At 34.2% G+C, this 15,237-nt stretch overlaps 2 protein-coding genes across 2 annotated transcripts; one reads left to right on the top strand and one right to left on the bottom strand.

The window, feature by feature from the left end:
• The first annotated feature begins 1,331 nt into the window (after positions 1-1,331).
• LOC134253769 (glycoprotein 3-alpha-L-fucosyltransferase A-like) lies at positions 1,332-4,782 on the top strand. The gene is made up of 2 exons (XM_062736355.1): positions 1,332-2,489; positions 4,433-4,782. The coding sequence occupies exons 1-2, from the start codon at positions 1,594-1,596 to the stop codon at positions 4,755-4,757; spliced, it is 1,221 nt and encodes a 406-aa protein (XP_062592339.1). The 5' UTR covers positions 1,332-1,593; the 3' UTR covers positions 4,758-4,782.
• Positions 4,783-6,123: 1,341 nt separating this feature from the next.
• LOC134253795 (uncharacterized) lies at positions 6,124-10,036 on the bottom strand. The gene is made up of 10 exons (XM_062736381.1): positions 9,868-10,036; positions 9,534-9,696; positions 8,458-9,342; positions 8,117-8,303; positions 7,920-8,025; positions 7,696-7,833; positions 7,030-7,128; positions 6,847-6,938; positions 6,563-6,695; positions 6,124-6,164 (listed from the first exon to the last, which is right to left on the bottom strand). Exons 1-10 carry the CDS (start codon positions 10,028-10,030, stop codon positions 6,139-6,141), a joined length of 1,992 nt encoding a protein of 663 aa, XP_062592365.1. The 5' UTR covers positions 10,031-10,036; the 3' UTR covers positions 6,124-6,138.
• Positions 10,037-15,237: the final 5,201 nt, after the last annotated feature.

Raw genomic sequence — 15,237 nt, 5'->3', positions numbered from 1 at the left:
TTACGCTTTGGTATAAAAATAACATCTAAATATACTATTACTAGTATATACTTAAGGTAAAATTTCAGAAACAACTGCGATCACGAAGCAGTACTTTATATATCGTAAGAATTACAAAACTTGATGCAGAGCCGTTTTGAAATTATTGATGAGGACGCTGTTAAATTAACTTAAATTTGTGTGACTATCCAGTTGATGGAGGGTCAAGACACGATAGCAAGCCATAATATTTAGCACCTTTTTTGGAAAATAAACTTATGCTTTTTCTCAGACCGGTATATTCTTCGTTTCAATAACGTCATATTGTGTTATTGAAACAGCGGTTTTTTGAAAGAAATTGACTTTGCAGTAAAAAGGTACTGCGTGATCAAGATTAAAAAAAAAATGACCCTGACACTGTTCTAATGTCATTGCGTAATGCTCAAGACAAAAACTTTTTTTATCTTGTATAAATTCTTCGTTTTGCCTACTTCAGAAGTAGCGAGTATTCAATGTTGAATGACTTAAAGTAAACAAAAATAGAAAAGTAAACTTTTATAAATGTTTGATAGCCATTGATATGTTTTTGATGAATTTTTGTTGAAAACAGAATGTTAACATATATTTTCTAAACACATATTTAAGTATCGCTTTGTCTGAAACTTCCCTATCTTGAAAAAAAAATCTTCTTGGTTTACTTTTGGACATATACAGGGGCGTAGCAACCGGGGGGGCCAGGGGGGGGGGCCTGCCCCCCCCCCCCCCACTTTTTGCCCCAACCTTACTTATACTATAGGAAATGTTAATTGAAAGCCTGGTTGGCCCCCCCCCACTTTTAGTGATGTATCGAAAATGTAGTATTAGAATGGGTACTAAAAGTAGTTGACACTGAGAAAAAGTTAACCTACCTGCCCCCCCCCCCCAACCCCCCGAAATAGGATTTTCGCCTTTTGGGCAACTTTTCCTTTTTTTGGGGGGGGGGGGGGTTGTCAACTTTTTCACGTAAGTAAAAAAAAAAAATTTTTCTGTGGCTGCCCCCCCCCCCACTTTCAAAAACGATGCTACGCCACTGATATGTCCCTTTTTATCAGCCAGTGTGATATATGTCGTTAAAAGTGTTCATATCAAACATTTATTGATTCTTTTTTGGCCATTGTGCGGATCATTTATGTATGTATTACCCTTTGAGAAAGATACTCAGCTTGCCCTCTGACTTTGTTGTGTACGTAATCGTTTTCTGGTTGATAAATTTGTTTTTTGACCTGATAGATATCAATAATTATAAATAAATAATTTCTGAAATTATTATTTTCATTATATATAATCAGAAAACGGATATACCAGTTCTTATCTCTACTAGTCAATAATGCAGCATACCGACGTAGCTCAGGTTAGTGTTACAGTGGATGGGACTATTATTTGAACTTGAGATATAGTTTAAAATTACAATATTTATGATGTACACTGTATTATGACTGATTATATGAGTTACTCTCTTAATTTCCTAAGTTGATTCATAAAAGGTTATCTTAAGTTTGAGTACGTGCAGGTGAAATGACCCTCGGTGTTATCTAAGGTTTCAACGTTTTATTGAAAGATCATTGGGTTTCCAAGATGGAGCGACTTTATCGAGACTTTTTATTAGTTGTCATCGTGTTTGTAGTTGTAACTGGTGTAATTAATTTTGCTTCCATATTTCGGTGCACCCCGAAGGAAATTGTGAAAACTTTACCTTGTGTGAGGCACATTTCTAAGTGTGCACCAAATACCGATCAAGTAAAGGAGAACGTGTTATCAAACTTAACAGTACTGTGGGACACAACGTCAGGTAAAGATAGGATTTATGAACAAATAAATTACAAACCGGAAGTGGATTTATCTCGTAATAAGATTATATTGATAAGCGGAAGTGGAGATTTTGACGTTCCAAGAGGACAAGAAAAGTTTATTCAGGACAACTGTCCAATAAGAAACTGTGAAATTCACAGAGACGATAATCAAAAGCGAAAAGCCGACGCTAGACTTTTCAATATCATGATAAGTTTTAATGAATTACCAATGTTTCAGAGGGATCCAAATGAAATATGGATTCTTTATATTTTGGAGGGTCCATTAGCTACACCTGATTATTTCTTGTTGGGTGATGTATTTAACTGGACAGTAACATATCGTCATGATTCAACTATTGTAGCACCTTACGAAAAATGGTTACCATCCACAGAAAGTAAGAATAAGACAGTACCGAAAAATTATGCAGCCGGGAAGAAAAAGCTAGTAGCAATGTTTGTGTCTAACTGTGACACCAGTAATAATAGAATGGGGTATGTCACAGAGCTGCAAAAGTATATTCCTGTAGACGTATACGGGGCTTGTGGAACTAAGCAGTGCGACAGATCTGTGGAATTGGATTGTTTTAAAATGTTGAAAAATGATTATAAATTTTATCTAGCTTTTGAAAATTCCAACTGCAGGGACTACATAACAGAAAAATTTTTCCGGAATGCTCTTATGTAAGTAAATCATCTTTTAATTAAATATCTTTTCATGCCCCAATAATCGATGATTCGGGGGTACACATATATATATTTTTGCCCTGTCCGTTCGTCTGTCTGTTTAACATTGATTTTAACGTTTAATTGAGGCTATGGCTTTCATATTTGACATGTGTATTTCTTGTGACAATACCTTTCTTTTGGTATCATCAAATTTGACCTTGGAGTCTGGAGCTGTTTTGCAAAATTTTACCCAACTTCAACCTTGGCCATGGCTTTTAAACAGTTGGTGCCAGGGCTTTCATACTTCACATACATTGTATGTAATTCTTGTGATAAGATCTTCCATTGGATACCAATAATTTTGACCTTGACATAAGTGTTTGACCTATTCTTTAAAACATTTAAACTTGGCCATAACTTTTGAACGGCTAGGGCGTGGGCTTTCGTACTTCACTTATACATGTGTAATCCCCAAGACAAGACCCTCCTCTATTTTACTTGGACCTTTTGCCTGGAGTTTGACCTACATGTATATGGCACGCCAAATTCACAAAAATGAGCTAAACATAGTTTCACAGTTGATAAACTAGGTTTATCGGTTGTAAACTATAGTTTACGGACTGTAAACTATGGTTTACGGACTGTAAACTATAGTTAACAACGTTAATATATATTTTACATCTGTAAACCATACTTTACGCGATAATTTATGTTTCAGAACCGTAAACTATACTCTACGCTGAAATCAATCATTTGCGATTGCAAAACAGATTATCTGATAAATAGTTTCACGATTTGTAAAATGTTGTTTACAATTCTTAAATATAGTTAACGATCTGATAAATATAGTTTCACGATTTGTGAAACTATGATTAACAACTGTTAACTATAGTTCACGATTGTAAATTATAGTTTACAGACGTGAATCTATGTTTATCAACAAAATCTATTGTTAACGTTTTATTACAGACAGATGAATTTAGATTAGCATTCGTAAAATATAGTAAACAACCGTTAAATATAGTTTTACAGATGAAAACTATAGTTAGCGAACTGTTAACTATAGTTCACGGTTTGTAAACTATAGTTTACAGTCGATAAACCTAGTTTATCAACTGTGAAAATATGTTTAGCTCATTTTTGTGAATTTGGCGTGCCATACGTGTACTTTTAATACAACTTAAACCATGGTCATAACTTCTGAACGGTTAGGGCTGGATTTTCGTACTTCACATAATATGTAATCCTTGGGACAAGACCTTTCTTTGACTTTGACCCTTTGGAGTTTGACCTACTTTTAAAAAAATCTTTAACTTGGTCATAACTTTTGAACAAGTGATGCTAGGGCTTTCACAAATATTTCACATTTGTATTACTTGAGAGAAGATTTTACTTTGGGTACCAACTTATTTGATTTGCATTTTAGAAAGTTTAACCATCGCTATACGTTGACATACAGGGGCATCATTGATTCAAAACATAATTATCTATTTTTAAGTTATCATATATTTTTCCCAGTCGATTAATTTAGATCTACATTGCTTTTATTCCCAGACCTGTAAAAAACTGCATATTTACATTTTGAAGAGATCGACTTTATTTCTTTCTGAAATGTAATGCATGTACCACAAGTTTCTACATGTACTTTTTTTTTTATTTGCAAAAGGGGTACACTTAAAAAAAATAAAGGATATTAGACATGGTACATTTATCTGTAAATGGGTAAAAGTATTAATAACTGATTTATTAAATTATAAAATAAAAAGTTATTGTATTAGAGATCCAAGATCAGGAGTATATTCTGTATTTAATACGTTTAAAAGTCATATATTTTCTACTTTTTATTACGTTACACCAGTCAGTTTTCTTTTCCTTTACTACACCTTGTCTCTCGTTGTTCTGACTTTGTTTTAAATATATTCTTGCTCAAGTGACCAGTATTTTTCTTACTTTTGCAGGAATGACGTGGTTCCTGTGGTTATGGGAGCGCACCCCGACGACTACAAAAGATCCGCTCCACCAAATTCTTACTTGCACGTAGAAGAATTTGAATCTTCTCAACAATTAGCGAACTATCTCAAGTCGTTAGATGCAAACGACGAACTTTATAATGAATATTTCAAGTGGAAAGGAACAGGGGAGTTCATAGACACTAAATTCTGGTGTAGATTATGTGCAATGATAAATGATATTAATAAACCAAATCTCGTCGTACGAGATCTTTCATCTTGGTGGAAAAAACCGGAAATTTGTATACGAGGTGATCAAAGATGGCGAAGGTGACCATATCGAATCTAGCTGCTTTTATATAGACATTTTACATAAATTAAATCGTTATCTTTTAATCATAGTTATCCGTTGTTTGTAAATCATGATACTTTCATGGCCAAAATATCTGAAAATAAATAGAGGTAAGAGATTTTGGGTACCAAGAGAAAAGAGTAAGCTCCCTTTGCTATGAGCGTTATTTAAGACCCCCTAATGAAAATTTACTGTCCTTGAATTAATTGATCAACAGGGCTTTGTGTACTTGTTTAAAGGCAAACTGAACATTTTATCATGTTGTAAATTTTGAATTTACTAGGGTGGGGTGAGGGGGGGGGGGGTAAATGCAAAATCATGTTGTAAATTTTTCATTTACCTCCCCCTAATAAATTCAAAATTTACAACATGATAATTTACACAATTTTTTAAATTGCATTTCTGCCATAATTCAATGTTTTAATTAGATTCAAAATATTGAAGAAAACTGTGTTAGAGACTATATAGACAACTTGGAGATTTTTAAGAGACGCCACCTTGCCGAAAGGTCCTTTCGAAAGGAAAGTCTCAAATACAAAATGAGTCATTTTAGGAGCTACAAGTAGTATATAAATAGTGTTCACAACCATCGCCCACTTCCACTTTCGGATATTCTTTGTAAAAATCTTAAAGAAATCTTATTTCTTATTTTTGGGACAACATGTGATCTTACCGCATGAACAGCTTTTTTTTTTCAGAAAAAAAACAGCCATGTTTCTATATTGACTTCCCCTACCTTCTATTTTTCAAAAGTACGACTGCCTGAAATGAGATCCTGATCATAATGCCTATGGAAATAAACCGTAATTTGACAAGGAATGATGCCTTTATTGGTCAATTATATCAAATAAACATTGAGGAAAATTACAAGCTTTAAAACTTTTTATTCGATTGGTATTAATAAAGTACATCAAATATGCCGTCACAATTTTCTGCGAAATTTAGTCCCAGCGTACTTCAAAAGTACAAGTAAAACTGAAATTTAAGAGATCTGCATAATTTTTTACCTGCGGAATTAGAAAAAATGTAATTCGTTGGAATGATGACTCAATAAAGAAGAAGGTTTACATTAATTTAAAAAATTTGGTGCATTAATTACTTTAACAACAACCCCCAACCCCGTGAATTTAGACTTTTCAATAATTAAAAAAAAAGAATTCAATATAATTCTAAATTTCACTGAAAGCATAATTTTTTTTGGCAAAAGAGATATAATGATGATTACTTGTTTTCAACAACATCTACATAATACATATTGACTTATATCAATGTATTCTATATTATGTCAATAACAGTAGTTCGCCAGTTTTCATAACCTTCAGGAATATATACTTGTACGTATATGTTAAATCATTTCAGTCCTCTAATGCAGCCAGAAGCTCTTTGAACCTGTAAAATATAACGGTAATACAGACAAAGGTTGCACTTATTTTGTGTGGAAAAAAAGGTATGGCTAATATCTTTTGATGTGCAGTTATTAAACGTACACTAGTACTTGAATAAAAAGGAAAAAAATCTTAATAACTTTATAAAAGCTGAATAAAACAGGAAAAGAACATATCCGTGTATTATCAAATTAGTTGTTAATAGCATGTCTCCTTTAGAAAATAATCGTTTGAAGAACTCTTCTTTATTGTGTACTGAATTTAGTGGGAGATATTAAATCAGATGTAGGTTGGAATGGTGTTTTGCTACAAGATGATTGATCAATGAAAAGCTAATAAAGATTAAAAATGCATTAAAGTGTACTGCCAGCCATCTATCCAAGGACTACAGTATGGTCTTACCTGCGTGTCTTTCGTGAGGCACGTCGTCGTTTTCGGTGTGAACAGATTCAGAGTCCGTGTCCACGCCTTCCACCTCCATTAACCAGTATGTGCGGACGATTCCCTTAAATGCGTTCTGGAGGTCGAGATCATTCTACGAATCCGAAAAAAAGAAAAAAAAATGTACTCTTTTTGCATCGCTTGTAATTGTATACAAGGAAAAGGAGGCAGTGACATTTACGAATGAGGAATTTTACTTACTTTACGAAGCCACATTATTGTTTATGTTTCATAACGCATCAAACCTTTGCAGTGTTATCCTTCCTTTCCTGCATTGTAAATCCGCCGATGGAGGTCAAGAGGTCATAGGTCGTCTCGCTTAGGTGAACTTTGTTTGCTGTGAAATCCAGGAAAATAATTTTCTGATAAAGGATCATCTCAAAGTTTGAATGAGAACTCTTTCCACACGGAGGAATTTGATTTCTTACCTTTTCCAAGGGATTCCATTTTGGAGGCAACGCTCACTGTTTCACCAAAGAGGCAATACCTCGGCATCTTGTTCCCTACTACACCAGCCACCACAGCACCTGTTTTTAACAAAACCGTACGAAGTTATTACAACTTCTCAAAACACGGAAAACGGATACAATCAAAACACCATAATGTCAATATAATTTAAAGTCGAAGAAACCACATTCACAGGAAGAAGAATGAGTTTTTGTTTGTATTTTTATCTACTTTTTTCCTTTTGCAGAAGTTAAGCACCAAATGTAATCAGTGTCAACATCCGTATACAGGATCCTTCAAAATGTAAGTATTGCACCATTTAAGTTTTGAATATTATTAATTGTAAAAATAGTGACATAGACATACATGTAAATCTGTCCTGCACCCATCAGTGATTTTTGGCTAGATGCAGCGTCGGATGTAAAAAGCTTGGTTTAACCGAGAGCAACCCGTTAAATGAATTAAATTTGTAAATACGGATGAATGTAATTTGAAAAAAACCCGACGCAACCGTAACCTTTCGTCCTAGAACGTTTCAAGGAAAAGCTGCACGCGCCAGTCTAAAACCAGATCACCGACTTATCAGAATGCCAATTAGCTATTACACAAGCGTTTGATACAAAGAAGATGATATTTTGGAAACTTACCTGAATGACATCCGATACGCAGGCTAAATTTTATCCCCGGAAGATGGGGTATTTCCAGATGGCGAAGTTTTCTTACAAGATCAAAGGCCATCTTTGCAATCTCTGATGCGTGCTGTTTCCCATTCTTTCTCGGTACACCTATTTTAAATTTTTGATATATCAACAATATTTGAACGGTAAAAAATTAAAACGTTATTCAAAACACATTTAAACGGTTTTCCTACCTGACACGACCATATAGGCATCTCCTATAGTTTCCACTTTGTAAACATCGTACATTTCAATTCTTTCGTCAAAACAAGTGTATAGACTGTTTAACATGTCAACAACCTGTAAATTAAACACTTAAATTATTAAACGAAAAACTCTTTTCTTTGATTTTACCAAAGCAATGAAATTGGTTTAACTATATTTTCCTAACCTGCAAGGGAGAGCTTGAGGAAGAAATTTTGGTGAATCCAACAATATCACTGAAGAAGATGGTGGCTTGGTCATAGTGCTCGGCGTCCACTTGCTCGTTACACTTGAGACGTTCTGCCACAGATTTAGGCAGCATCTGGTATAGGAGTGTGTCGGTTCTCTTCTTTTCCTTGTTCAATGCTTTTGTTCTAAAAAAGAATTCAATTCAGGTTCAACATTATTCTCAACATTTATTTTAGAAATAAGCACTCGTTTTCGTTGTATTTTTGAGGAGCTATTTTGTGTCTGCACCAGTGGTGCTTAGGAAGCAAGCTTAGTAGGCTATATCAATAATATTCATACCTATTTGCAATGGAAATGGAGTATTTCTGAATCTCCGAAGTCAGAAAGTATACACCGACAATCACCAAAGGACAAACGATGAAAACAGCCCCAAAGATACATGCAATCGTTATAATGGTGTACATGTCTTCCGTGCTTCTCACCGTCAACATTTCGTTTATCTTTGTTGCTAGAGCCTTTTGTGTTTCTCGAACAATATCCTGATATACAGTCATATTGTCAAACCATTCATTTGCCTTTTCTAGTGAACCCTGACTTTGATAACTCTTGTTTGACCGAATCTGAAGCCTCATAGATCGTACAGGAGCTAAAATCAAATCATTGCTTAAAAGTTGATTCTCATAAATGCTGTAAGCTAGTTCAGAATATCTCCGACACGACATAAATGTTATATTTGCAATGTCTTGAGCCTCCAAAAACAGCAAATAATCTTCCTTGGTTCTAAATCCACCGAAAGCGAAATACGTTACACCCATGCCTCGTTCTCGCCCAATGTATTCGCTAGCAACGATGATTTCTTGATAGGCTACCAAAGTTTTCCAAATGGAGCCTGATCTTGCCTCGGAAACAGCATCATATAACCAAGTGATGAAAATATCAATTACATCAGTGTAGAATAGCATCTCCTCCTTAACTGTTCGGTTGTACAGATCCAGCTGATATCGATGACGGTTTAGAAACAACAGAAATTTGTCCTTTGACTGGAATTCCTTCCTGTCGTTTTTCTTACTAACTGGCCAGTACGATAAGTTTTCTAGAGCCATGTCAGTATCCGGGTACCTTCTAAGGAGAACTTCCTTTGTATCTGGGCCAATGGCGCTTATGTAGAGGGCGCTCATGTCTCGTTCTCGTTGTAGGTATCTCATCATTTGACCAAGTTCAATCCTGCAAAACCCTCATTTGAATATAAATATTAAACAAAATTTCATTAATATTTTCTTTTATAAAGTCTTGTCCAGCAAAGATTTTGATGAAAAATTAAAAAAAAGAAAAGATTACAATATTATGATTCTTTTCTTAAATTTATTGTTACTTATTAGTTAGTTGTTATTGATGATAAAATTTCTTTTCCTCACGAGAAGAAGAGGGCGTCTCTTGTGTCCTTGGCTTCTATGAAGTTTTTTATGGTTGCTACGAAGACATTACCCGTCATGCCTATAAGTATTGCCATAGGAAGAAGCACTACAGACAACATTTTCAGCAACTGTTTCCTCTTTCCAGATTCAGTGATTGGATTTCCTTTTCAAAATAAAATCATCATGAGTGAGCATTTAATATTTGCTCATAAAAGTTACTGAGCACGATATTTGGTACGTGTATTTAGAATTATTATAACTATTTGTCAAAATTGTTTTTCTGTCTTTTACTTTTCAAGTTGATTTAAGATTTGAAAAATAAATTAACTTTTACCCCGACAGACATAATCACAGCTATTTGTAGTCTGAGATAAGTTGAGCATGTCCATAATCGCCAAATTCAGTTGAGACTGAGTCATGGATCCGGCCGAACTGTTCAAAGAATGGCAGGACTTTGACGGTTGAACCTGATTGTTCTTTTTCTTGAACAACCCCATGATGTCCAGAAAATCTGACCTTAGATTTTCTCAATGTTTCTGATATAAAGGTAAAAAAAAAATAAACCCTTTCAGAGTTCATTTCAAGTAACGATGTGCTAAAATATTGAAAAAATATAATTTTAGGATTTCTCTTGTGTTGTTTAAGGAGTTATACTTAATCTGAAAACCTTACCTTTCTGTTGAAAGTTCTTTTTCAAAATTGTTTATTTAAAGTTAATACCCAGGAAAGATGTTGCTCAAATGCCGGTAACCATAGTAACATTCTACGTTTCTTCACGTGGGCTCAGATAAATCTTAAAAGTGATAATCAAATCATTTTCTCCTCAAAATATCGATTTCCTTTTGCTTGAAAAAAGTTCTTGGTGTTATTCTATATGATATTATTCTGAAAATATATTACCAATTACCACATTACACTGAATTTCTATTTTGAAAAAACTGACGTTTTTGCAATAATTTATTAAGTTTAATACTTGTTATTAATTAAAGTATTCCTAATACATGTCGAATGATGGAAGATTTCAAATGATGTAGTGTGCAATCTTCATCTCGAGAGATGTCAAATGCGTATTCATTGCCAGCTAATTATTGACAAGATTAAAATGACAGATGTGATTTTTAGAAATTCCATTTTATCCCCACGTCTTCATTAACACCATCTTAGAGTGTTAATTAGAATCCATGCTTGACATTACTTGAATTTTTCTAACAAACATGTTATGTCTGAAGACACCTGCGCCATAGAAACATAGAAACAATTTTTCCCAGATAATTTCGATGTTAACAATGAACTTACTACGACTTTCCCCGGATGTCGAAAGAGAATACTTACACCCCATGGCACATTTTCCCCACTTTTGATAGTTTTATACAACCTTGTTTGTCCTGCTGACAGTAATATGTAATTATGTATTATAAATAAAGATTTTGAGATCAGGGTCAGACGACACGTTCCTCAAAAATATATAATTTTTCCTAAGAATTTGTCATTGACGTCTAAGTACTTAAGCAAGTTTCCTCACAAAAAATTAGGGTACCTTACCGGGCATTTGGACAAGATATCACAGGGTCATATTTCTTATATAACCCTTAAAAGTAATCTTCTGAATGGCCAATACCACAATTTTTGGTGTACTTATATTCAAAGACATTTTGAAAAGAATGTAGAAATCAGAAGAGAATGACTTTGAATTATTTTTAGTATAATACCAAGAGATACAAAACATATATTTTAGGAACGTGTTGTCTGACCTTAATAACTTCTTTTTTTTTTATCTTTTCTCCGTCAAAATTGTTTCAACCGTTGACCGAAATTATTTGATGTTTTTCTTTCTGTTCTCATGTGCCCAGGGTCACTGAGCAGTGAGAGTGTTTTTTTTTTGTCAGCACCTTTTGTAAAAGGGGACATTGCTTTATACGGCCTCACAGGAAGAAAAGATTATCATGTCCCGCAGTTGGATTCAAACCACAACGTAAGGAACAATGCCTTTTTTTTTCGCGATTGTGTATTTTTAAAATTAACACTCTAACCACTGCACCACGAAGAAGGTATGTGATAATGCAAAGAACACCAGTATATTGAGTTTTGTCCCGTTGAATTCTGAATAAATCAAAACTTTATAATGAACTAGAGGTACTGTGAGCAATGAGCTAACTAAATGATACCCCCTGCTCCCATATGGTTATGATGGCAAAGTCCATGTTTTGCTGTGGCCGAGAAACCCAAAATATGTCGGATCGAAAAGTAAAATAGGAGGTGCTCAATGGCAATATGTAATAAAGATTCTGTGAAAGTCTCATCAAATTCCATTCAGTGATATGAGGGGATCGAGTTGCGGATAAGGGATGGGTACCCCAAAGCGTAACAGACAGACGTACAGCTAGACGGACGGACGGAGATACCGATTACTATATACCCTCCCACTTTTCAAGCGGGGAGTATAACAATATGTTCAGTAAGTACTGTCCGTTATTAATGCAATAGGCAATTGGTGTAAAAAGGATATGTCCACGTAACTGATAAAGTTTTTTGACATATGTGGTCAAAACGATCTTGAACAGCAATTTCCTCTAAACATATGAATAATTATTGTTTTTTCGAGCAATAAAATATAATGAGATATGGAACAGTATTCAAGCTCAAAAGTCCTTAAACAATACAAAAAAGGAGTAGAGCAAATAAGGTCCTCCAAAGCATCAGAGGTGAGATCAGGTGCCATGGAGGAGTGGGCATCCCCTGCCGACCGGTAACACCCACGTGTGCTCCTTGTCATGATCGGGAAATAACGGGAAAATCCGTCGTCAATTCAGTGTTTTAATAATTGTCCAACAACAAGTATGGAAAACGTCGGCCAGCATATGGCTCAATGATATGTAAGGTCATTGCATCGATCGTAGAACTTACGAAATCATGAATTTAAATGAGAGTTTTTGAAGTTAAAGGTACATTTTTTAAATCTGGAATTTCCATGAATCCCGAGGACTGGAAATGCATGGATTTCATGGATACAGATGATTAAGCTGGTTGACAAGGGGATGTGTCCCTATTAACAAGGTTATAGCCTAAATAAATAATTTGCCTTCCTTTTTGGATATTAGCCATTGAGAGACTAGAATACAAACAAAATTAAATTCTAATTGTGTAAGCATTAATGATTTAAAATTTATAGATCGAGTGTCACTGAAATCCGTGCACTAAGGTATTCTGTAGGTTTCAAGTATTTTAAAACTCCACACGGTACATCAAATTTACCCTATTATATGACTTAATAGTCAGTTCAAAAGAATTCATGCACGGGAAAAGAAGTTCGAACAGAAACATGGACCAAAGAGGAGTGAGGGAAGTATCTTTTACTGTGATATAGTTCTTAAGTAAATGTCGATGGGAATAAGGCCACCAAGTTGCGCGTTTTTAACGCATAAAAATCATTTCCCCATTTTCAAATTCCTTCACTTCAAGAATAGTTTTCAGGAAAAAAGTTCTGAAGCTCTTTTCTGACCAACAAATATACCTTAAAGGTGCATAAACACAGAGTTGAAGTTAATATTTTCTGAAATTTTCTGTATTTTAGATTCCATAACTAATAAAATATAATTTTCTTCTCGAAGTTATTGAAACTTATTTCTCGACGCGTTTGATTGACACATTAACATTGATAGTAAAATATTACGTAAAAATAGAACATACATAGCGTCAGAATCGAAAATTTATATATAAACATCCTACACTTAAAAAGATACATGTGGTATTTTTCTTGGATTTTGGCTAATCCCAAATTTCTCAATGCTTCCAATCTACAAGGGCAATAAATATTGTCCTGGGTTCTATGACATACAACATAGAAATAACAAGACATTTAGCTTGACTTTCTCTCATGATTGAATGTTTTATGAATTGATTACAATTTATGTGACCTCTTTTCATCACATAGTTGTGAGAAGCCGGAAAACAAGGGCTATTCGAGGCACTGCATTAAAAATGAATGGTAAAAAATCAGTAAATTAAAGTGATATTAAACGCCTCTTTAAAGCTGCTGCAAATTCGTTAAGAATCCCAAAGAAATGTAAAATTTACAGCAACCAATGTCTGTTTTATAAACACATGAGCAGATGGACCTCATTGAACAAACATGATATAATGGGAATCAAAAATGAGAACCGTCCTTGGTGACAAGGACTTACAATAGCCAATGTATTGTTTGCGAAAATTCAATAAATTATCACTGATGATGTTTGATTGACTTTTAGACACATAGCAAAATTGATATGCATCATTTTGGGGATAGTCTACACAGTTTCAAAGAAATATTTGTCAGTAAAAAAGCTTAGTACTCAAAGGTCACCCTATGTTTTCAAAAATGAGTGAAAACGACAGCGTGTAAGAATATTTTAACAATTACATGTATTTTAAAAAATCAGAAATTAAAGTTATCAACGTATGTCTGAAATTCAAACAGATAATGCAGCTTGAATCCATTGTTTTAAACCCTCAAAATAAATTTACAATAAGATGCATTTGACAACAAGATGTGTTTGTGAAACACTATGCGCCCGGCGGCAACAAAATTCTAAAATGCAATTTTTAGCAAATAGGTCACAGTCAAGGTCACACGATCATTGTCCTTGTTGTCATTTGAAAGCACTTAATTAGTGGAGTATGCATACCAAATATAAAGTCTCTATCTCCTATGGTTCAAAAGTTACGGCGAAAGTTGAAAAAGCTATTTTTAGCATACAGGTTACAGTCAAGGTCACAAGGTCATTGACCTTGGTGTCAGTTGAAAGTGCTTAATTAGTAGAGTATGTATACCAAATATGAAGTCTTTATCTCTCACGGTTTAAAAGTTATGGCGAAGGTTAAAGTTGACAACAGACAGACAAACAGACAGACAGGACAAAAACAATATACGCCCCGAATAAATTCGGGCGCATAAAAACAGCCAAGGTCTGAGAAGAGCAAAGAATTACAAAAGCACAAAAAAGTTTTGTATTCCATTTTCTTAAATATTAGAAATCTTGTCAGTTCAATTTCTGGAGACTAGAAAACGAATTTTTGCTAAAAATATAAAAGTTTTTGAGAGGATAGAACCAGAATCAGGAATCCACTACATTAAATTTCTTCTTTTATCACTTCTTTTCACGGCTTAAATTCAAACAACACCAAAATAAGGGCAGGGTCTCATCCCTGTTCCCCATTGCAATTTCAGACATTGTTATACCTGGAATTTAAATGATATATCTAATATAATATATGGTAATATAAAAAGGGGAAAAAACTTCTCATGGAACGTCGTCTCCAGTCACGACACCAAAAAGATATTATCATAACCTCACCTGTATCTCCAAGACAACAAACCAGTTTCAATGCTTAACTTAAAAAAGGTTTCTAACAACCGTACTGTCTTGTAACTTAACGCATTCCTATTCAGCACTAACTGAAAAATAAAAAAAGCTATTATATATTTCCTTACATGTTTGTTCCATTGTACACCTTTCTATACCATTTTATAATAAGAATATTTATGTATATTTGTACCCCATGTCCAACTTATAATTAGCGAATAAATTGAACCATGGTTAAAATCACGCGCTTATTCCCCTAATGTTGACCATCATACGCTCCCTGACCCAGATTGATTTGTAATAGACTTAAGGCCAGGTTGAAACCCAGGGTAGGGGTTATATTTCAAGATTTTACTGATACG

This window comes from Saccostrea cucullata, unplaced genomic scaffold, assembly GCF_032062105.1.
Source record: "Saccostrea cucullata isolate Sc308-1 unplaced genomic scaffold, CSIRO_AGI_Scuc_v1 ctg112, whole genome shotgun sequence".
Taxonomy (NCBI): domain Eukaryota; kingdom Metazoa; phylum Mollusca; class Bivalvia; order Ostreida; family Ostreidae; genus Saccostrea; species Saccostrea cuccullata.
This window is presented reverse-complemented; position numbering and strand designations above follow the sequence as displayed.

Excerpts from the sequence above, each read along its gene's own strand:
- LOC134253769 (XM_062736355.1), top strand. The coding sequence starts at position 1,594 with ATGGAGCGACTTTATCGAGACTTTTTATTAGTTGTCATCGTGTTTGTA. Across the intron at positions 2,490-4,432 it reads TTTTTCCGGAATGCTCTTAT|GAATGACGTGGTTCCTGTGG; the intron begins GTAAGTAAATCA and ends TTACTTTTGCAG.
- LOC134253795 (XM_062736381.1), bottom strand. The coding sequence starts at position 10,030 with ATGGGGTTGTTCAAGAAAAAGAACAATCAGGTTCAACCGTCAAAGTCC. Across the intron at positions 7,129-7,695 it reads GCGTATCGGATGTCATTCAG|GTGCTGTGGTGGCTGGTGTA; the intron begins GTAAGTTTCCAA and ends TGTTAAAAACAG. Across the intron at positions 6,165-6,562 it reads GCCTCACGAAAGACACGCAG|GTTCAAAGAGCTTCTGGCTG; the intron begins GTAAGACCATAC and ends TATATTTTACAG.